We start from the raw sequence: 23,482 nt of genomic DNA, 5'->3' as shown, positions 1-23,482 counted from the left end.
ACTTCCCGCACTTGCAGCCCTCCACCCTGGGGCACAGTCGGCGGCTGATGGGAGGGCACGGAGATTGATCCGATCCTTGATCCATGTTGAAATCACAATAACAATAATATATGAAAAATGAAAAGAAGTATTTACAGTTTCACTTTCATACACAAACAAACAGTAGTAAAATAAATTCACTATGATCCAAACCATACGACGATGAAGCGGGCAAAGAGCGACGGCGAGCACGTCTTCACACCACAAGGCCGAAAGTAAAAGTGGTTCTTCGCCTCCCAGTCGCGCGGCGCGCGCACTGTCGGACAAGCAGTTAACTACCGAACTCCCTTGTTCGAAACTTACGACCATCCAGCTGCCACTAGTTACCTTCCTATTGTAAAAGGACCGATGGTTTGTACACCGTACCAGAACAATGAAGGGATCGGAGAGGAGGAAGACCTGACACCCCCCTCGCCCACCGGCAGAACTGGTGTGCTGGGGGGGGGGCTGCAGACGCTCTCTTACCCGCGGTGGCGATCGGGCTGCAGGCCTGGTCGAGCAGCTCTCCAGGGGAGAGCGGCTAGACCGAGAACAGCGGCGACGGTCCCGAGCGTCAGAAGAGTTGCTGCTGGTCCCCCTATCCACCTGGTCCCAGTGAGAGCGGCGGTCAGGGGCCCGGCAGAGTCCGCTGTCACGGTAGGAGCAAGGCCTGTCCTCACGGCGCGTCAAGCTGGTCCAGGCGACCGAGGGGACCACTTCCTTGCCTCAGCCCGCGGCCGGTCTGGGACCGTCATGTCAACCCTGGGTACCGGCAGCTCGCCACGAGAGCGATCGCTGGCCTGGTGGGAGTCATCTAGGTGACTCCCAGGTGACTCCCAGGTGATTCCCACCAGTCTTCCGCTCCGTGCCTGGATTATGGCGCCAAGCGAACTCGGTTGCCTGGGTCTTGGCTGCACGGCACCAGTGGGCGACCGTACACTCAGTACCTCTCGCGAACAAGAGGCCGAGACGGTACCTAGTGTTGAGGCAGAACCTCTGGCGCCAGGTGAGGAGGTACAGGTGTTAGCCGGTACTCCTCCGGTCCCCGTTTTCTTCTTCCTTGCGGAAGGAGAGATGGGACCCGTTCCCGAAGGAATAGGATGACCAGCGGAAGTCCCAACCATCCCACCGGAGTGGGACGGACCCTTAGAGGTCTCAGAGTGAGACTTCTTAGGGGGGGAGGAGGCTACCTTCTTCTCCCTCGGCTGTAGGGCCTTGGAAGTTGAAGGGGAAGCGGCGGCAGCAGACGAAGAAGACGACGACGACGACACCTTCCTCTTCATCCTCTTCTTCTTCGTCAGCTTCCTCAGGACCACCATCAGGTCTTCCATCCAGGACGGAGCTGGGGCAGTTGCCGAAGCAATAGGGCCGGGCTGCATCTGTCCAGAAGGACCTGGGGCGGGGGCAGCAACACCACGGGCAGGTACGACGGCGGCAGAAACTGGTACAGGGATGGCAACCATTGGAACAGACGGCAGAGCAGGAACCAGCGGCATCCTCGGTACTGGCGGCAGATCTAAAGGGCGGCGTCACGATCATCCTCTGTACACCCGGCAGCGGCGCCTGCACAGCAGCTGTCGGGGTCACCATCGACACATTGAGTACATACCAGGTGAGGAGGAGCAACGTAACCCGGCGTGGACACTGTGGTCATGGTTGTCGTCACCGGGCCATGGGTTACCGGCCTGGTCCCCCTCGCGAGATGGCCCAGCAGCCCCTGAACGCTCGGTGTCCCCTGGAGCCCCAGCGAGTACTAGACCCGGCCGAGATCGTCCCCCAAATACAACTGCACATCGGGGTACCTCACCCCCCTCCTCTACACTCGACTGATCAAGGGAAGAGAAGGAGTGAGATACCCCACCCGAAGGGGAAAGAGCCATACGCGTGAGCTGTGATGGAGGGAGAAAAGAATAAGACGTGTCTGTAACCAAGGAAGTAACTGGAGATCCCTCCGATGACTCCCTGGCCGGCTTACGCGGTTTCTTCCTCCCTTCATAACGCCCTCACTGCTGCTCCGACCAAACAATACACAAATCACAGGGCTCGGCGTGAGAGCATTCACGCCCTCGGCACCGAGCACACAACTCATGAGGATCTACCTCAAAAATAGAACAAAAGGCCCCACACTTACGGCCCTCCACACCAGGGCACAATCTGCGGCCGACGGAGGGGCAAGGGGTCTTTCCGGCTCGTGGGAATCCATTTCACACGAGTCAATACACAAAATACAAAAAATAACCAGGTACTCACGTTATTTTCACACAAGCACACTAGTAAAAGAGAAAGTAATATCTTCACAAAATGAAGGAGAAATCCAAGCATACGACGAAAGCGGGCAGAGCGGCGAACAACACGTCTATCACCCAGCGCAGCCGAAAGCAAAGTGACTCCTCTCCTCTCAGTCACGCTGACCGCCGACAATCGGACAAACAGTTAACTACCGAACCCCATTGTTCGAAGCTTACGACCGGTTCCAGCTGCCGCTAAGTTACATTCCTATTGTTAAAGGACCTCAGGTTTGTATTATGTATCGGAACAAATATATAATGTCATATGGGACTCTTGGGTTCGAACCTGGGAAGAGATTCATGAGGTTCAAGAGCCCCCTCACCACGTCAAGGTGGTCCCATAATAAGGGGGATATCGTGTAGGATTTTGATATTTCCATTTCACATCGATATATTTGTAAGTATGACATACTGCAGTCAGTTATTTTGGTGCATTACTGTAATTTCTTGGGTACCTAATTATTGTTCCTATATGGTAAAAAAGCACCCAGGATTCCATGACTATGGTAATTTTGATAAACGACTGCTATTTATTACATTTATAAAATTACACTTATAAAAACTACTCTCAACTGAGCACCTGAAAACATACCTGTTCAAATGAATATCTTTCCACTGAAGTGAGTACATTGTGCCTATTGGTTCCTCCAACAACATACAGGAAACCATCTAAAACTGCGACTCCCATTTGGCTACGTGGGGTGAGCATAGGAGCCAAGTTCTGCCATTCTCCTGTTATGGGATTATAACACAGCAAATCGTGAAGATGACGCTGACTATGTGTGCAGCCACCAACCACATAGATGAGACCATGATGCTCAACTACTCCCATGCTGTGTGTGGAATATAAAGATGATGATAGTTTCCTATATATTTTAAATACAAGTTTAGAAACAACAATGAGCAATTGGGATTAGTTGCTCTTACTAAATAATAAAGTCATTATTGCAATTATTGTATGTGATGTTACAGTACATCATGATAAAATGCCAACATAACTATTACTACAGCTATGTGGTAACACTATAAAAGTACTTTAAGAAAAGTCAATGTAAAAAAAAATAAGGACAAGTGTCACTTGTAGCTTTACCTGAATCTTGCTTCTGGCATATTTGACTCTAGCCTCCATTCATCTGCTATAGGGTCATATCGCTCAATTGAACCTCCAATATCCTCGCCAACCCACCCTCCAAAGGCATACAAATAACCCTCATGAGCACAGAGTCCAAATTCACACCTTGGAATCACCATGGAAGCCATACCCGTCCAAATATCTTCTTGGGGATCATAAACTTCACCATTTGCTAAAATCTGGCTTTCTTGCTCTCCACCTACAACATATATTCTACCATTTAACACTGCTATACCAGGAAGGATTCTGCCAATTTCCATAGGGCATACTCTTTGCCATTCTTTCCTGAATGTATCAAAACACTCTACACTTTCAAAGGTGCATTCTGATCTTGTCCATGAACTTATAAGTTCTCTTTTGGATCCACCAATTACATAAATTTTCTTTCTGGCACAGATTCTAGGTTGGACATACAGAGGCACCAAACTTCCTCTTTTACTGACCAGATCTTTCTGGATGCTCCTTAAAGCAACTTTCAAACTAATATCACAACATTCATTAATTGACTTTTCTAGTAATTTGCTTGGAATTAAAGGTAGTCTCACTTGATTTAATATTTCAAACACATAACGCCGTCTGGTGGTAATGTCCTGACCTATCCATCGGATAGCTGCAGAAAATACCTGCAAAATTAAAGAATATATAAACAATTTAAGATTTATTTCTTAAATACTTACCTCTCCATCATATAGCTTTTACTTCCATGCCAGTGGTAGGTCGACAGATTGAAACAAAAAAACGAGAAGACTCGGTTTTCCATGAATATCCAACTTCTATCCATCTACTTCAAAAAACGAGAAGACTCGGTTTTCCATTAATATCCAACTTCTATCCATCTACTTCCCCAACCCCCTAAACTGTATAATGGAGAGGTAAGTATATAAATAAATACTAAATTAAGTATTTATATTTTTTAAATGAACCTTGCCTCTCCATTATATATCTGATTCCCACATTTGAAAGTGGAAATCAGCCAACCCTTCAAAGGCTACTTAGTAATTTGGTATTTTTTTATAATATAATATGAAATTTTATATATACTTACCCACTAATTACTTAGGTAAGAGTTTCTACTCAATGGCAGCTTAAATTTTGAAAACTAGCAGTATAAGAAAGGAACAACTACAGCCCAGAAACCAACTTTGTTTATGTCCTAAACCATAGCCCATTTGAGGGGAGGCAGGTGGGATTTGTTCGTAATTACTGGGTAAGTACTATGTATATATTAAATTAATTTTATTATAAAAATACAATTTTTATATAAGTAACTTACCCATTAACTATTTAGCTTAATCCGTACTGACGGGAGGAGGGATTCATGGACAAAAAGTATCCCAAACCATTAAAGAAATTTTGATGTGTAAGAGAACTTAAAATAAAAATGTGCTAGCATTTAAATGCTTGTTATTCCTTACCTGTTGAGAGAGCTACAGCAGGTAGATAGTGCCTCTGGTTGGCACCTGTCTCAACATGGTAGCAGTGTGGCCGTAAAGCCAGGATCGCCTTTACCGGATTGTGTACTACACAGCGAAGGAGTACTCTGATTGTATACAAAATGCTTTTGCGACAAAGGAAATATTCAATTGCCAACAAAACATACAAGATTTGCCCCTCCCTAGGATGCAGTACAAACAAAACCAGATACAACATATTCACATATACTAACATTAAATTAGACAAAAAATTTACCACCACCCCCAACACTAAAAACTGGTGGGGACTCCTAGTACATCGTACACTCTAGGCTCCCCTAGGACTCAACACCCTTAAACAAGGCGAATGGAAATACTTAGGAAGGAATGCTTCTTACACTTCCTCACCAAACACCTCACCAGTAATAGACAATGGTCCTAGTGTACTGCACTTTTTATAGTCTCTATATCATGTAAATAATGTGTTAAGAATACCGACCTTCATTTCCAGTATATGCATTGCAAAATAGATGAAAGGGAGAGATTATGTTTGAATGCTCCCAAGGTAGCAACTGCTCTAATATCAAGAGCTCGGACATTCAATACCAGTGAGACATCCTTCCCAATCTGGGAGGAGCCTCCACTATTAAATCTTTCCAAAAGAACATGAGTGCTCTTAGATAAAGGTCTCAAAGGATTTTTCACCAAGTACCATAAATTACTTGTCAGGCCTCTTATCTTGTCTGTTTAATAAGATAATATCCGAGTCCTCTCACTGACCATAGAGCTCTTTCATTATCTTCTGCCCCAGAATCACAGTTAAACTTTTAACGGTAAACGACTGAGGCCAGGGGTGTCGGGTTTTCATTTTTAGCTAGAAAGTGAAGACTAAGAGAACAAACTGCATCTCCAGTAGAGAAACAGATTCTTTTATCCATCGCACGGATCTCACTCACTCTCTTAGCCGTAGCCAAACCCAATAAAAACAATGTTTTTCTGGTACTGTCTCTCAGTGAAGACGAGCGCATGGGTTCAAAACATGCACTTTCTAGCCACTTAAGTACTACAAGGGCATGATTCTTCCTTGATAACTTTACTAGTGTTGAAAAACTTTATTGTGTCAGATATACCACAATCCTCTGAAATGTTGACACCTGTGTGCCTAAACGACCCGAGCATTGCCCTATAACCCTTAATAGTTGACGATGTGAAGCCTTGAGATGATCTTAAATATAACCTGTGCTAAAAGTTGCTTTAGAAGACGAGATGTTGCGTCTTTTACACCAGCCTAAATACAGCCCACTTAGCCTGGTTGACTCTGTCTGTAGACTTATGTCTGCACATAGCAGTGGCATTTTCTGCTTCTCTAGAGAACCCCTTCGCTCGGATGAGTTAGACGATAAAGGCAGTCCCCGGTTACTGGTGTACTCGGTTAATGGCGATCCGGTTTTTTGTATAGCGGCATAAGATAGGTGATTTATGGCGCCACAATGCGCCAAGTTCTGGTTATCAGCGCCTTATCAATAATAGTTATGCCGATATAACATACCTAACAGCGGCACCATTAACTGGTTATCAGCACTGTTAACCAGTTATCAGCACCATTAACCAGTTATCAGCACCATTAACCAGTTATCAGCATCATTAACCAGTTATAAGCACCATTAACCAGATATTGGCGCCATAAATCGCAGAGTTTTGGTTAATGACAGTTTTTACTTATCACCACACCGCTGTTTTCAGCGGGTGGCTGATAAGCGAAAACCACCGTTATCTGAAACATGATATTGTTAAACTACAATAAAGTTTTGTACATACTTACCTGGCAGATATATACTTAGCTATAGTCTCCGACGTTCCCGACAGAATTTCAAATCTCGCGGCACACGCGACAGGTAGGTCAGGTGGTCTACCTTACCCGCCGCTGGGTGGCGGATGTACGAACCACTCCCGTAAGCTTGTCAGATTTTTCTCTTCCACCTGTCTCCTGAGGGGAGGCTGGGTGGGCCATTAATCGTATATATCTGCCAGGTAAGTATGTACAAAACTTTATTGTAGTTTAACAATATCATTTTTGTACATGAACTTCCCTGACAGATATATACTTAGCTGATTGGCACCCTTGGTGGAGGGTAAGAGACAGCTCAATAATACAGGTAAGACGGGAAACAACTAATGTTGTAGGATATAAAACCTTGGTTCTCACCTTTTCAGGATGAAGACTTCATAGATACTATCTCTGAGTCTGCATTGCCTGGAGAGCTACAGCTAGGACGTGACCTGATGCTGAAAGACTCTCGGATCTACCACTGGGATATGTGATCCCCTATTGTGGTAGAATCCAAGTCGGATGCTGTTAGAGGGACCTTGTCCGCTTACCTAACAGATCCTTACCACTACCTCTGCAAGGAGCCAAAACCCACCAGACCACCTAACCAAAATACAAAGGGTTAATATTACGACAAAAAGAGGTGCCTCCTGCAACCTCTTTCAGACAACCAAAAAACAACAATATAAAATATAGGGTAACATATAAAAAATTTACACAGGATAAGTTTCAGCTCCCTGCCCCAGCACCGAATCCGCCGATACGAAAGGACCCAAGGCGAAGCATTTATCATATGTGATTTTTACATCACGTAGGTAGTGGTTTGCGAAAACCGATTGGCATCTCCAAAAAGTCGCCTCCATCAAGTTCCGCACAGACATATTTTTTCTGAATGCAAGCGAAGTTGCGATGGCTCTCACCTCGTGAGCTTTCACTTTCAGTAGTCTAAACTGATCTTCCTTACAGGCAACATGTGCCTCTGTAATAAGGCTTCTCAGAAAAAAAGGAAAGAGCATTCTTCGACATGGGCCGAGTGGGGTCCTTTACGGAGCACCAAAGTACATCTTGATTAGCCTTAAGTTGTTCCTTCCTCTTAAGGAAATACTTCATAATTCTCATAGGGCAAAGAGTTCTTTCAGGCTCTTCCCCTACTAGAAAAGATAAACTACGAACTTCAAAGCTCCTGGGCCAAGGGCGTGATGGGTTTTTCATTCTTTGCAAGGAACTTGGAAGAAACGAACATACCATAGAATCTTCCTTAAACCCTACATTGCCCTCAATAGCTTGGAGCTCACTCACTCTTTTAGCTGTAAGCTAGGGCCAAAAGGAAGATAGCCTTCTTCGTCAAGTCCTTGAAAGAGGCTAAGCCAGGAGGTTCGAATCTAGACGATCCAAGGAATTGTAGGACTAACGTCTAGATTCCAGTTCGGTACTACATGAGGACGCTTAATGGTTTCAAATGATCTAATAAGATCATGCAGGTCCTTATCATCGGATATATTTAAGCCTCTATGCCGAAATACCGCCGCCAACATACTGCGGTATCCCTTAATAGTTGACACAACCAGATGACATTCTTCTTTGAGGAAAATAAGGAAATCCGCAATTTGGGTCACAGAGGTACTGGAGAAGAGGAAATGTTCTTCCTCTTGCACCAACGTCTGAAGACATCCCACTTTGACTGGTATAACACGCAAGGTGAAGGTCTCCTCGCTCTTTGCGATTGCTTTAGCAGCTGCTGCTGAAAAGCCTTTCGCTCTGACCAAACTTTGGACAGTCTGAAACCAGTCAGACTGAGAGCGAGGAGAATTTTTTGTGGGTACGTCGAAGTGGGGTTGTCTGAGTAGATCGCTCCTTAGCGGGAGCGATCTTGGAAGGTCCACCAACCATTCCAGTACCTCTGTGAACCATTCTTGGGCCGGCCAAAAGGGAGCGATTAAGGTCATTCTCGTTGAATCGGACTCTACGAACTTCTTGATAGTTAGCCCCAGGATCTTGAAGGGGGGAAACGCGTAGACGTCGAGTCCGTTCCAGTCTAGAAGAAGAGCATCTATTGCTACTGCCTCTGGATCCGATATCGGAGAGCAGTAAGGATCCAGCCTCTTGTTCTTTTGACGTGGCAAAGAGGTCTATGTGTGGCCTGCCCCATAACTTCCACAGGCTCTGGCATACATCCAGATGAAGGGTCCACTCTGTGGGAAGGACCTGATCTTTCCTGCTGAGGAGATCTGCTCTTACATTCCTTTCTCCCTGCACGAACCTGGTGAGAAGCTTGATTCCTCTTTCTTCTGCCCACAGAAGAAGGTCTCTTGCTGTCTCGTACAGGGAGAAGGAATGCGTCCCCCCCCACCCCTGTTTCCTGATGTATGCCAGAGCTGTAGTGTTGTCCGCGTTGACCTGCACTACCGATCTTCTGACTTTGGGCTCGAAAGCCTTCAGAGCCAACCACACAGCCATCAACTCCTTTCTGTTGATGTGCCAGGCTACCTGGTCCCCCACCCAGGTACCTGACACTTCGTTGGTTCCCAGAGTTGCACCCCACCCCATGTCCGACGCGTCGGAGAACAACACCAGGTTGGGGGTCTGTGATTGAAGAGACAGTCCCTTCGCAAAGAGGTTGGGATCTGTCCACCATAAGAGATGTTTCTTGATGTCCTGGGATAACGACAGGGAGAACGTCAAATCCTGAGAACGACGACTCCAATTCCGATGAAGAAAGAATTGGAGCGGTCTCAGGTGCAACCTTCCTAGGGAAACGAATTGCTCCAGAGAGGAGAGTGTCCCCAGCAGACTCATCCACTCCCTCACTGTGCATACTTCTTTCCCTAAGAAGGTGTTACTCTCTCGAATCCTCGGGCTATCCTTTCCCCTGCGAGGGAAAAGCCCGAAAACTCAGAGAGTTCATCTGTATCCCGAGATACACACACTCTTGCTCGGGAATTAGTGATGACTTCTTGAAATTGACGAGAAGTCCCAAAGCCTTCGTCAATTCTAAAGTTACTTGTAAGTCCTTCAAACAACGATCTTCTGAATTGGCCCTTATTAGCCAATCGTCGAGGTACATGGATATCCTCACCCCTTTCAAATGAAGCCATTGAGCCACATTCCTCAAAATCCCGTGAAACACTTGAGGGGCCGTCGAGAGGCCGAAACACAGAGCCCTGAACTGAAAAAATTTTTCCCCCCCATCATGAATCTGAGAAACTTCCTCGAGGAAGGATGGATCGTACGTGGAAGTAAGCGTCCTGAAAATCCAAGGAAACCATCCAGTCCCCTGGACGAAGCGCTGCCAGCACTGATGAAGGCGTTTCCATCGTGAACTTCTTCTTTTCTACGAGAAGTTCAGGGCGCTTACATCCAACACCGGTCTCCATCCCCTGAGGACTTCGGAACTAGGAAAAAGGCGGTTGTAGAAGCCCGATGAATGATGGTCTGTCACTAGTTCGATAGCCCCCTTCTCCAGCATCTGATCTACTGCTAGATGGAGAGCTTGATTCATGATGGGGTCTCTGTACCTGGCCGTCAGTTCCCTTGGGATGGTCGTCAAGGGAGGTCTTTCGACGAAAGGGATGAGGTAACCTCTCCTCAAAATAGAAAGGGTCCAAGGATCCGCCCCTTTTTGGGCCCAGACTTCTGCAAACTCTAAGAGTCTGGCGCCCACCGTTGTTTGAAGGAGACTTGCAAGTTATTTGGGGGCTTTAACAGACTTGGCGAAAGTCTTACCCCTTCTTGAAGGTCTACGACCTCTAAACGTAGAGGTTCTTGATGAAGATGCCCCTCGAAAGGGTTCTCGAACACTTGCCTTTTCCTTCTTAGCCTTGGTAGGTAAGGAAGGGCGAGGTTTTCTTGCCGACTGTGCCAAAAGGTCCTGGGTGGCTTTGGCCGAAAGTGACCTCGAAATGTCCTGCACTCGATGTTTCGGGAACAACTGAGTAGACAGAGGAGCAAACAGCAAAGAAGACCTCTGAGCATGGGAGACCGACTTCGTTAAGAAGGAACAGTAAACCGACCTCTTCTTCACGATGCCGGCCCCGGCCCCATAAAGGGAGGCGATTTCACTCGCTCCGTCTCTTACTGACTTGTCCATACAAGACAAAACACACATAAGATCATCTGGTGAAATTGACTCTGGCACTTCAATTTTTTCTTGGCTAGGACTCCCAACGACCAATCAAGGAAGTTAAATACTTCTAGCACTCTAAACATACCTTTGAGCAAATGATCCAATTCGTTCATTGCCCAAGTCGTCTTAGCAGAGTTAAGGGCAGTTCTCCTTGTCGAATCTACCAGTGCCGAAAAATCCGAATCAGCCGAAGACGGTAGACCCAATCCTAAGGGCTCTCCTGTTTCGTACCAGAAACCAGCGCGTCCTGATAACTTCGAAGGAGAAAAGCGAACATCGTTTTCCCCCCTTCTTCTTTGGAAGCCATCCAGGAACCAAAACTCCTCAGTGCCTTCTTCATAGAAAGAGTTGGCTTCATCCTCACACAATAAGAACTCTTCGCTGTCTTCGCCGTTGAAAAAAGTGAGTGAGGAGAAGGAGGAGCCGTAGGCGTAAGGGAATCCCCAAAAACTTGTAAAAGTAGCTCTGTAAGCTTCTTGTAAGAAGAGACAGCAGCAGAAGTGTTCGGTTCCTCATCCGCAACCCTTCTAGACGGTCTTGTCGAGGCGATGCGCGGGAAGATCCTTAGGTGACGAAGGGATCCTAGCAGGAGTTGAGCGAGAGGTTGGAGAACGCCCTCTCTTAGAAGAGTTCACATCCACTGGAGAACGATGAGAAGATCTGGGAAGTATACGATGAGACTCCCTCTTCGAGGTATACGGAATCTCAGCGAAAGGAGAGTAGGGCTCCTACTCCGAGAATTCTCGGAAACATCCGCAGGGCGCTTACGAGGAGGCGAGCGCCTACTATACTCTATGCACCTATCCTGGGGCGAGCGGCTGCCAGGAGAAGAGCGCCTATCGAGAGCAGAGCGCTTGCGCGGCTCTCCATACCTGTCCAGTTGCGTACGATCAACGGAAGTTCGACTGGAAGGCGAAATGCGCCTACTAGGAGAAGGCTGCTTGCGAGACTCTTGACGTCTAACAAGAGGGTAACATTCAGGAGAAGGGCGCTTCAAAACTAACGAGCGCCTACTTGGAGAAGGGCGCTTCCGGGATTCCTGGTGCCTACCAAGAGACAAACGGTCAGGAGAAGTGCGCCTAGAAGCGGGAGAGCGCCTACACGGAGAAGGGCGCTTGAAAGACTCTTGTTGTCTTGCCCTTAGATAATCAGGAGTATGACGCCTTAAAAGAGACGAGCGCCTACTAGGAGAGCTATGTGCAGTAGGCTCTTGGCGCCTACCTTGCGGGAAGCGGCTAACAGTAGGCCGTCTATCATGCACACGACTCCTACCAGACTCTAGATGCCTGTCAGGAGAGAAGTCACGATCCGATACTCGAGGAGAGTGACATCTGGAAGAAGAACGCCTACTTGTATAAGGGCGCCTTCTATAATCTTGAGGCTGCTGAGGAGAAGTCTCACGCGAGGGAGTTGAAGAAATCGCGTGATGAGCAGGTGCAGTGCGCTTACCGGAAGCGGGAATCCAATCTGGAGAAAAAACTTCTTTCTCCATAGAGCGTCCTACCGATGTTTGGCGCCTTGAAATTGAAAGAGAGAGGCAGGCGAGGGGGCGCTCACGCGAGTGAGGGCGCTCCCGCGAGCGAGGGCGCTCACGCGAGCCCCCACCTTCATACGAAACCTCCCCATATGAAGGAGAACGATCCTCTGAAGAGCGGCGCCTAGATCTCTTGATCGGAAGAGAAACGTCCTTCTTCCTACGTGATCTAACTGCTAGAGAGTCTGCTAGCGCCGTGATCTGAGCTTGAAGTCCCGCGAGTACTCTCGTAGGAGAATCTTCTAATTCTTCCTCGGAAGCAGCGCCGAGCGCGGAGCGCGAGAAGAAGAACGATCACAGGATTTCTTGTGTTTCTTCGCCTCCACCGACGATTCTTCCGGGAAAACCTCCGGACTAGAAGCCAAAGGACTGCAGGGAGCCTTCCAAGCCCTCTTCAACGGGCGCGACGCATCCGGGGAGTTCCAACCTCTCTTCGGAGAGGGAGACGACGAAGAGGAGAAGCATTTGCGTAGGAGCTCCTTCTTGTAGCGATCCGAGGCAGCCTGGGAGCGTACTTCAGGATCTGCCGAGGGGAACGCCTGACCGGTGGGGGCTCTCCCTAGCCCTCCTGCGGCTTTCGACTTTCCTACCTCACTGGAACTGGGAGTCTGGAAGAGGTCTAGGCCTAGAGGCACTAAGGAGCCGGTCAGACGCACCCTCCACAACACTGGGGACACTGCACTGATCACTAACACTCTCCTTACCTTCCAACTGACGAATCTTCTGATCCACAGAACGATTCTTGGCTTTCAGAGCTGCCGCCTCCGAAGGCGAATCTCCGGCTTCGGTGCGGGGAGCCGGGGCTGCAACTTGGGAAGAAGGTTCTAATTCTACGTTAGTACTATTAGGATCCACATCCAACTCACTCATTCTAGATCTGCTAGAACTTCTAGAGGAAGCCTTACGCACTCTATCACGTTCCAACTTCCTAACATAAGAGAGAGCCTTATATTCTTCTTCATTCAATCCCTTACATTCACTACAAGGGTTAGCAACGCACAATCATTCCCCCTGCATTTCATGCAAACCGTGTGGGGGTCTACCGAAGCTTTCGGCAACCTCACCTTACATCCTTCATTCACGCAAACCCTAAACACACCGAAGTTTTAACTACCGATTCTAGATCAGACATCGTTAAAGAAAATCAAACTCAAAATCAAACCGGTCCACAATCAGCGCATGCCAAGCCAAACAAAGCGAATACGTCACCAAAAGAAGTCCAAATTAACTCCAGGCAAGCGAGAATCGAAAAACTATCGAGAGGAACCGACAACAGTTGTTATCGTTCCCGCGACAGAGAAAAATCTGACAAGCTTACGGGAGTGGTTCGTACATCCGCCACCCAGCGGCGGTAAGGTAGACCACCTGACCTACCTGTCGCGTGTGCCGCGAGATTTGAAATTCTGTCGGGAACGTCGGAGACTATAGCTAAGTATATATCTGTCAGGGAAGTTCATGTACAAAATGTGCAATTTATGGTGTTTATGGCACCGATAACCGGTTAATGGCACCTATGTTAGGTATGTTATGGCCCCATAACTCTACTTATTATGATAACTGGAACTCAGCACCTTATGACACCATAAATCGCCGATTTTATGGCGCTAGGCAAGCACCATAAAACTGGATCGCCATTAACTGAATCTGCCAATAACCAGATATATATACTATATACAGGGACTGCCTGTATATAGTACATAACATTGCTTTGTGCTTTACCTTAAATACAAAATGCTTGAAGTTCCTATGATTGCTACGAATTTGGGATTGTAGGTGTAACAGAACTCCTCCAATACTGTACTGGTTAAACTCATGACATTCTAGATCTTCTATAACCGCGACCCAGACCTTAACCCATCTAAAGGACTGGATCCTTCTTACCATGAGAGCTTAAACTAACATCAAATCTGATAAGAGACCACCTTCTGACCCATGTTCAGGTAACTGGAAAGAACCCAAGACTGATTCTTGGCAGATGAAAAGAAACATCCCCAAAATCATATGACTTTAATGAGAAGATCTCTGCTTCACTAAAAAGAACTCCTGTAAGCACTGAAACCTCTTAGATGCAATCAATGGCAACAGATGCTACAAAGGTGAAACTTTCTCTGCAGGAAAACCTTGAACAGTGATAATACCTTTAACTCCAAAGTCAAAAACTCGTACCTGGACTAGTCCTTCCCCAATGCTACCACCAGATTTGGAAAGACACCCCCAGATTATGAAGCATTTCTCTTTCTCCAATATATAGCAGCAAGGAAGAAAATATCTTAGAAGATGCTCCCTTTCCAGTAGCTACACTAAAGCCTTGAACATACCAAGACAAACCTAATGAAATACAGCTCAAATGAAGGTTCTATTTCCCCAAAATAATATATTATACTCAACTTCTACACAGCAATTCATCTCTAAAACAAATTGAGATTACCTATTCATTGGTTCTGCACAGCAATTTATCTCTAGAAAAAATTTTGATTACCTATTCATTGGTTCTATGTCAAAGACACCTGATTCATCAATCAACATAAGCACAAGATCTTATCCTCCTGTCAAAGAAGTAGCGGGAGAATAGTCTTGACTATAGAAAACACACAAGAGAAACAGGGGCAAAGACTACAATGATCGATAGCAAAAGAGCAGCAGCTGATTGCACTGAATTAACTCCCGATAAGCTTCCCCTGAGGGTTAAAAACTCCTCTTTGATCACTCCAACAAAAAAAATTGCTTCAGCTCTGAAAGAAGAAACTGATTTGATTGGAACCTGTCTGCTCAATAAAATCATCTAAGTTCTAAACAAGAAAACTCTTGTGATAGAGAAAGTTTCTAAACCATAGGATACTCAAAAACAACACAACAAACAACTGTTCAATGACAGAAACTCCCACAACCAAATAAGAAGCTGAAATCCCCAAAACAGCATGTTAAGATTACCAATGGCAAGCACATGCCTAATGAAAAGGAGGCAAAACAAGAGAGCTTTGCCAAGATTTTCTACAGGTGGGTATTAATCATGCAGGTGACAGGTTCACAGGTGTAAGCACACAGGTGAATGGCAAGCTGGAAACAGGCGCACAGGTGATAGGAGCACAATCGATAGGTGCGCAAACAAAAGAACAGGCATGCAGGTGAAAGGCACACAAGCTATTGGCATGCAGGTGATAAGCGTACACAGGTCATTAGTGAGCTCAAGCTGGCAATAGGGGCGCTAGAACGCAGCATTGCTGCAAAATTCACAAAATCACACAATAAACCACCAAAGATCCCTTAGCTTCAGAGGTTTCAAGCAAAACTCCTAAAAGCTAAAGGTAATTTTCCTTGACGAGGCAGCTTTGGCCAATGCTTAATACATATCTGGCAGCAGCAGCTAAACTCACTTAAATACTGCCAGAATAAGCCGAAGCATCACTCCTACCAAGTCGATCCAATATGATAAAATTGAGGAGAGGTAAAAACATTGGGCGACTCTTCTTATTTTGTTATCCAAGTGATCCTATCAGAGAACGAATTTTGGTGCCAGAGCTGGTGCCACTCATGTCAGACATGGCACTGATAATGTCAGACTTGGAATCGCTAACATCAGAGCTGGCACTGCTAACATAAGAACTGGAGCCGCAGATGCCAGATCAAAGAGGAAGGAGACAACACCCACAGAGCTGCACAGCTTTCTGATATGTCCCAGTTCCCTGTTACTCCAAGCCATGAGGGCATGAGACAGGATGTGCCAATGACAAGGCAAGAAAAAAGCTTGGGTGCTGACCCTTCCCCCAACAATGAGGGGAAAAAAACCTGATCTTAACAAGACTCTCAAGAGGTTAGTGCACAAAAAAGAAAATTAATAACATACCACAAAATTTACGGCAAGTGAACATAAAAAATTACTTCCTCCTATCAATACAGGCGGCCCGCGGTTAATGGCACATTCCCTCAACGGCGAATCGGTTTTACGGCTGTTGTCAAAAATATTCATGAAAAAATAAGGCATTTAAAGGTATTTTTACGGCACAATTTGCAGTTGTCTAACGAGTTCATACATTTGTAGAAATGCTGTTCAGACCATAAAGATTATGCAAATTATATTACCAAAATTTATGGAGAGTTATTACATAGGTATTAGGGTAAAATATATGCCTCTGATGCTGTTCTATGCCGAAAATATAGTTACATAAGTGCAAATTTAGGTATGGATGGGTCGATTTAAAAATATTCATGCTTCAATGTTTAAAATGTGTATGAAAATGTATTACGTAAAGGGTATTTTTATTTCTGCACAGAAATATGATACGAAGGCAGCTTTTGAAACTGCCCTTCACTTCACGTTATAAAATGCGATGTTTTTTCATGTTCTTTCTTGTGAGCCGCCGCCTGCCGCTCTTCCGAAAATACAGTTAAAAAAAGTGCAAATTAGCAATTGATGTGTCAATTTTATAAATGTTCATGCTTTTATGTTTAAAATGTGTATGGAAATGTATTACGTATAGGGTATTTTTATTTCTGTGCAGAAATATGATAAAAAGGCAGCTTTTGAAACTGCCCTTCACGTTATCAAATACAATGTTTTTTCATGTTCGTTCTTGTAAGCCGCCGTCTGCTGCTCTTCTGAAAATATTGAGTTAAAAAGAGTGCAAATTTAGCGATCAATGTGTCGATTTTTTTAATGTTTATGCTTTCATGTTTAAAATGTGTATGAAAATATATTACGAATAGGGTATTTTTATTTTTGTACATAAAAACGATACAAATTAAGGCAGCCTTTGTAACTACGCTCCACGTTGTCAGGGGATGTTTTTCATGTTCGTTCTTGTCCGCCACTGTTCCGAAAAATGCATGGTGTTATTTTATTAATTATGCACCTTTTCCATGAATCCTTTAAAAAGTTATAGTACATTACTTCACTGTATCCAATAATATTGTATGTATTCTCATATTATTGTATTATAAAATAATGGGAAATCTAAGCCAGTACTCCGCGGAGCGGCCAATGTTGTGGTTTGAAATCAGCTGATGGCGAATACGAGTTTGTTTCGCCATAACGCAATTCTGAGCGAATTCTCTTGCTTCTAGTTGGCATAAACGAATACCTAGATACTTGACTTATATGAGACAAGGTTATTTTTCCTTATACAACGTTTTTATAGGTGGAAATATGAATTGAATATGTCTCGTTGTGAATGTGAACTACTTTTTTTTTTTGTTAACAGATTACGTTGGCGGCATGTTTATTGCATAAAAAAATTATGTGATTCCGTTCGCAATTCTCCTTTATCATCGTAATACGAACTTTACGTTATTTATCTTATATCGGCGTGAAATCAGCAGTAAAATGTGTTCTTTCAAGCACAGTAGTTTTGATTAATATAATTTTATCTCAATTTTATCTACGGTTGTGTTTGATGGCATACGTTTACTGGAGTTTTATCCTTGTTGCCGGTGTACGATAATAGTCATTAGCAGCCTGAACAGTTTTCTCAGCTTCAGTTATAACTAGGTTTATATTTAACAGTATATTTCCTGATTGATCTTTGATCTATATTGATCTTTGATGATCTATAGTGAATAAAGTTATTACATTAAGATATCTCAGTTTTATTCTATACATAACGCAATTTATAACAACTACAGTAATAGTGTGCTGTAGTACGATGATTTAAATACAAGCCAAACGGATGTTATCCAATTCAGTTCCACTTAGAAAAAGAAAAAAGTAGTTTCTTGTTCTGTCGTTCATGGCTGTACATGTTCACGCAACGAGTATAACATTAAAAACATATTTTCATCATTCTCTTTTGCCATTATTGAACTTATGTAACTAGAAGATGGATAAAGTTAGGCTATTGTAATTTGGTCTCTCATAAAATCAGACTATCGTAAGACAAATTATCGTAACTTGAACACTACAGCTACCTGTACACTGTATAAACCTTATTATATCTTTACATACTCTAGATACCCAAAGGATTAAAGCTAGGCTTTTTTTCACTTTACAGTATTTATAATACTTTAATGTACTGTACAGTAAATTCTATAGTACTATACTGCATAAATACTGTAGGATTATGGTGCCTTTGACTGGTCTAGAGTTTCAAAAAAAGGTGTGCAGCGGCCGTAGGCTTTAAAATCGCTTAGCGTCGGCGGCCAGGAACGGAACCCCTACCGCTAACCGAGGGCCGCCTGTAATACCCTGAATCAATGGGAAGCACATTTGGAGTAACAGATTAAAGAGAATGAGCAGAGGAATTACGAGTACGCATTTGCTTAAAGGGGAAGCAGACAAAACATGCATCCCTTTAACTCAGGTCTTACCAGACCTATCTTCTATAATAATTTTTTCTATAATCTAACAATCTCTACTCTTTGCAATCAATTTCTGCATTTTGTTGAACTACGATCCACATTATCATCCCCATATTATGAGGGTCAATAAAATTGGAATAGCAATGCCTATTACAGCAACTCTTACCTTACAGGTTTCTTACACAGAACGTATATTTCAAATAAAATAATATACGTTCAAATAAAATAAAAGAACATCCAAAAACAAACCAACAGTACAGTTAAATTTAACAACCAAACCAACTGTACAATTAAATATGACAATTTGTCGAAAATTGCATTTTTCCTAACTATACAAACCTGAGGTCCTTTAACAATAGGAAGGTAACTAGCGGCAGCTGGGACGGTCGTAAGCTTCGAACAAGGGGAGAACGGTAGTTAACTGCTTGTCCGATCGTGCGCGCGCCCGCGCGCCCGAGAGGTGAAGAATCACTTTTGCTTTAGGCCCATGCAAAAAGTTGCAGAGTGAGGGGTGGCATGAGGTGGGACTATATGTAAAGGACCTCAGGTTTGTATAGTTAGGAAAAATGCAATTTTCGACAAATTGTCATTTGTTCCGATACGTAATACAAACCCTCGGTCCTTTAACAATAGGAAGACTCACTTCTTGGTGGGAGGAATCCGAGTCTTTTTGGTGAACAGACTGGTGTTCGTCCAACCCTGGAGTGCCTCCTGGTCGTAAGAGCAAGGGAGGGATCCAAACCTCTGTCCAATTGATCGGGTGTGCACCGCAGGATCAATGGTCAGACCTCTGGGCCAAGTACTAAGAGAGAGGCAAGCGTATCTCTTCGTACCAGCAAGCAAGAACTTGTTCCTGTTTGCAAGAGACAATCATAAAATGATGGGTTTGTCTCAAATTGGCATCCACTTCCTCCCCCTTGTTGGAGGAAGTGGTGGATATTTACTCCTATCCCTACTGAAAGGGATAGGATGGTGCTCTATTGAGTAGCTCACCTGCATCTCGTCCTTACCCAGCAGGGTGACGACCGTGTCCCTTACCCAGAGGTAGAGGGAAGAAAAAGATGGGAAGAGGAGCCAGTCACACTCTCATTCCTCATTCCATTCTACGGTCACACCAGGACTCGATGCTGTTCAGCCTGCGAGGGTCTGGGTTAACTACACAACGTGTTGAGCAACCACCACGGTTCCCAAGGAAAAAGATCCAAGGAACTGTGGGCAATATCCCGAAGGTAGAAGGAGGTGCATGCGGTCCGGTTGGACCAGGGGCCTGCCTTCATTACCTGCGCCACGGAGAAGTTCTTGCGGAACGCGAGAGAATGATGAAGAGGCGTCCACACTCATCCTGGGTGTCGAGTTTCTTCAGACAGCTCCGTCGCGCCTTCACAGGACACAGCAGCATAGCCTTCGTATCGGAGGCGGTGAAGTCCATTAGGGAGGGTATTGTGAAGGACTCGAACCAATCGTCAGTTACCGAAGGGTTCTGAGTCTTCGCTACGAAGATCGGTACGAAATCGAGCGTCACAAATCCCCATCCCTTTGTGCTTGACTTCTCAAGAGAAGTCATGCAGTTACCTAAGACGAAAAGAAGGGGATAGTCCGTATGACCTATCCCTCTTCTCGACTTTGGTTATGTACAGTACTCATACTGACAAGCTATTAAGACGAAGTAATGATTGCTCTGGAACAACCGAACTAAGTCCACAGAATAGTTCGTAACTGACTCGGGCGCTCTGACAGCTGCCGACTGACTGGTTCGGAATCAGTAGAGGCAAGTTGTCCAAGCATCCGGGTAAATCACGTGACCTTCGCCCTTTAAAGAGTTATGCTGAGAGACCAAACAAATAAAATATTTGTTAGTCACCGATGCCGGACGGCGCGGCGATGATTCTCTTAATGCATAAGCTCAAAAGGCGAAAGTCAATTGCCTTCAAAAGACCGAGGTCCCTGATGGCAAGAAAATCTCATAGACGTTGAATCTCAGCTTAAGGAGAAACAACACTATGTGACGTTGAAGACGAAGGTAGGCAATGAATGCAACCTACGTCTTCCAGCTGAATCGAGAGAAGGAATCTCAAGATTCTAAACCTGTGCTTACAAATGACTGAAAACGCTAACCGCCATTTCATTGCTGTCCGGTGTGCAGTGAAAGCGGGCGTTCTTCAGTAATGAAACACAGGGGAGAGCCGCCTGAAGAACTACTGCTCATGGGCTGAACGTTTGGAAGTAGAGCTGGCAGGTGTGGGAGTAGGCGATGTCTTTCAATACATCTGCTAATCCGGGTGAACAATGAACAATTGCACCCTCCGAATACAAGATATTTTGAGGACAAACTCAGATTCCGCAAAAAATCATTCGCATTATCGAGATACGATGCAGCAAGAGACTATTACAGAATTCTGTTACCGTGCGGTAAACAGAAAGATGAGAGTCAAATAGATATCTGTTTAAAATTCTCGCAATACCAAAGACGATGAATACTAGCGTCACAGCAGTAGATGGTCATTCATGTATGCGAGAATCCCCGTTAATCAGAGACTTAAGTCCGTGATTGTTGGGCAGAGATACGGTTGGTATTCAATCAAAGCAGGTGAGAAAGACATAACCAACCGTCCATCTCAAAGCGGCAGCTGGTACTGAAATGCCTCGGGCAATTTAATACGCAGTAGCTGTCGCTGACTCGTCATCCTGAGTTGCCAAGTAATCCTTTTCCACGAAGGAATGCGTTCGGCTAGAACCACCGAGCATAAAAATATGTGCTCGAGCAATTATATTTATGCGAAACGAATTTCGGTAAATATCAAAAGCTTAAATGGTGGTGTTGTGACAACACCATAAGTATATAAAATTAGAAACTGGAAACTCCTGGGAGGTTGGTTGCAGGCAACCCGAGTTGCAGTTCAATTAGAATACTTTTCGTCTAAGTCGCAATCCGTAGAATAACCAGGATATGCGCCTACCCCTCGGACCATTTAACTGCTTAGCAGAATCATGTCGCGAGGTTAATATACGTAGTATATTTGTAGGATTCTGAACAACGATCTCCATCCTAAATTCTTTCCTTCAAGAAAACAAAATAAGGATTGGAGAGCGACCACCTTCGGTCTCTATCAAAGAGAGTGAAGAAGTCTTCCTCGAAGGAAAGCTTCAATGGTGAACAGAATACTAAGACGATAGTTCAAGCCAAACTGGATATTCCCTCCGTTCTTCTCTATTCCAGGTTGGTCGCCTATTGTGAGATAGTCTTCTTTCAGCAGCAGTCTTCTTCCTAATGCTAGAAATTCCAGGAATTCGAGCATAGAGGCGAGGTTCCCGATTATCGTGTAACATATCGTGGATTCTCGTCTTCGCTCACTTTGGACCGTGGTCTCGCCTAAGTGTTTGGAGATCGTAAGAAACTCAAACACTCTGAATGCGCTAGAAATTCCGTAGAATTCTAAGCAGTCTGCGAAACCCCCACCGAATTCGTCAAACGATATCGGCTGGTGGTCCTCTCGATTCCCGTAGAAATCGAGAATGGGGCAGGATCCCTCCTCAACGACCGGGGCTTACGTCAGGTAGACCCGAAGGTCCCCCCGGTAGCGCAGTCCCCAACGTGGAATCCTACAGAGAAATCTCTGTAGGATCCCTCCCCTTTCCCTCGTAGCCGTAAGGAGAGAGGGAATGGGGGAGGAATTGGATACTCGCTCGCCTTCCCAGTGGAACTAGCAGTTGGAGAAGAGTAGGAGCAGCCTTGCGGCGATGGCCTCTCAAGAGTCTGGGAAAACGTATCGTCAGGAGAAAACGTTTTCCCGAGGAGGGTTACGAACTCTCACTGTAGGTAAGGGTCTGCCGCCACTGTGAACGTCGTCTGGGTGGGGCTGATCGACACCTGACAGGAGAGAGCCGATACCGTCCTCCGACTCATTCCAGTCCTCGTCGAGGTCGAAACCTCTCAGGAGGACCGAAGGAGTATTTAAATACGGTGTCCGAAGACACGTAGAAACGCCGCTGTCGCAGTAGAGGAGGTGGAAGTAGCTTGATCGACCGGCCAGAACTGAGAGAGCCTTCTTGTCCGGAGACGAGAGACTCTGGTTCAAGACAGAATCGGCAAGCTCCGATCGCGGCAAACCCACCGTCGGTTTGGGTTCCCTCTCGGGCCCCAAAACGACTCGAGCAGAGACATGGGCTCTGCTGGTGGGAGCGGCGATCCTTCCCCCAGGTCGTTGTGCTGACGAATCAGTGCAATAACCTGGGCAAAGTTACTCTGAATCTCGGAAGTTACAGCGTCTTGAGGAGTAGGACCGTCCAGTCCCTCCAACAAGAGCAGCTCCCAAGACCCTCCTCCTTCAGAAGAAGGACCAGCAACAGATCCCTGACGGTTGCCTCCAATCACTTGCGCGTACGTCCTGGTTGGTTCTAAGACAATACCTGGCACGTGCGGCGTCGTGACGGGATCGTGAGCGGCGCAATCTCACGATCACTCCTATATACCTCGCTCTTCCTGGCGTATGCCAAGGAAGTTGAAGGTATCGGAGAGACAGAACTGACGATACCCCCTCCCCCTCCTGACGGTCGCCTCCAATCACTTGCGCGTACGTCCTGGTTGGTCCTAAGACCATACGTGGCACGTGCGGCGTCGTGACGGGATCGTGAGCGGCGCACCTCTCACGATCACTCCTAGCTACCTCGCTCTTCCCGGTGTAGCCCGAGGAAGTTGACGGTAGTGGAGAGACAGACCTGACGCTCCCCCCCCGCTCGCTGGCAGGACCAGCGTACGTGGGGGGCTGCAGCCGATCACCAACCCGCGGTGGGGATCGATCTGCAGGCCTGGCCGTGCCGCTCACCTGTCGGCGACGGCTCGACTGAGCACGTCGACC

At 45.7% G+C, this 23,482-nt stretch overlaps 1 protein-coding gene across 5 annotated transcripts in view; it reads right to left on the bottom strand.

The window, feature by feature from the left end:
- The window catches only part of LOC135198040 (actin-binding protein IPP-like), a 184,922-nt gene that overhangs the window by 76,066 nt on the left and 85,374 nt on the right, over positions 1–23,482 (bottom strand). For all 5 annotated transcript variants that reach the window (XM_064225419.1, XM_064225420.1, XM_064225417.1 and 2 more), the window contains 2 exons: positions 3,397–4,061; positions 2,899–3,139 (listed from right to left, as the gene is read on the bottom strand). In XM_064225419.1, coding sequence (XP_064081489.1) covers positions 2,899–3,139; positions 3,397–4,061 — 906 coding nt within the window. The remainder of the gene's footprint in view (positions 1–2,898; positions 3,140–3,396; positions 4,062–23,482) is intronic.

The sequence above is a fragment of the Macrobrachium nipponense genome, chromosome 21 (assembly GCF_015104395.2).
Source record: "Macrobrachium nipponense isolate FS-2020 chromosome 21, ASM1510439v2, whole genome shotgun sequence".
Classification (NCBI taxonomy): Eukaryota; Metazoa; Arthropoda; class Malacostraca; order Decapoda; family Palaemonidae; genus Macrobrachium; species Macrobrachium nipponense.
Note: the sequence above shows the minus strand (reverse complement) of the source record. Positions and strands in the feature narration are given on the sequence as shown.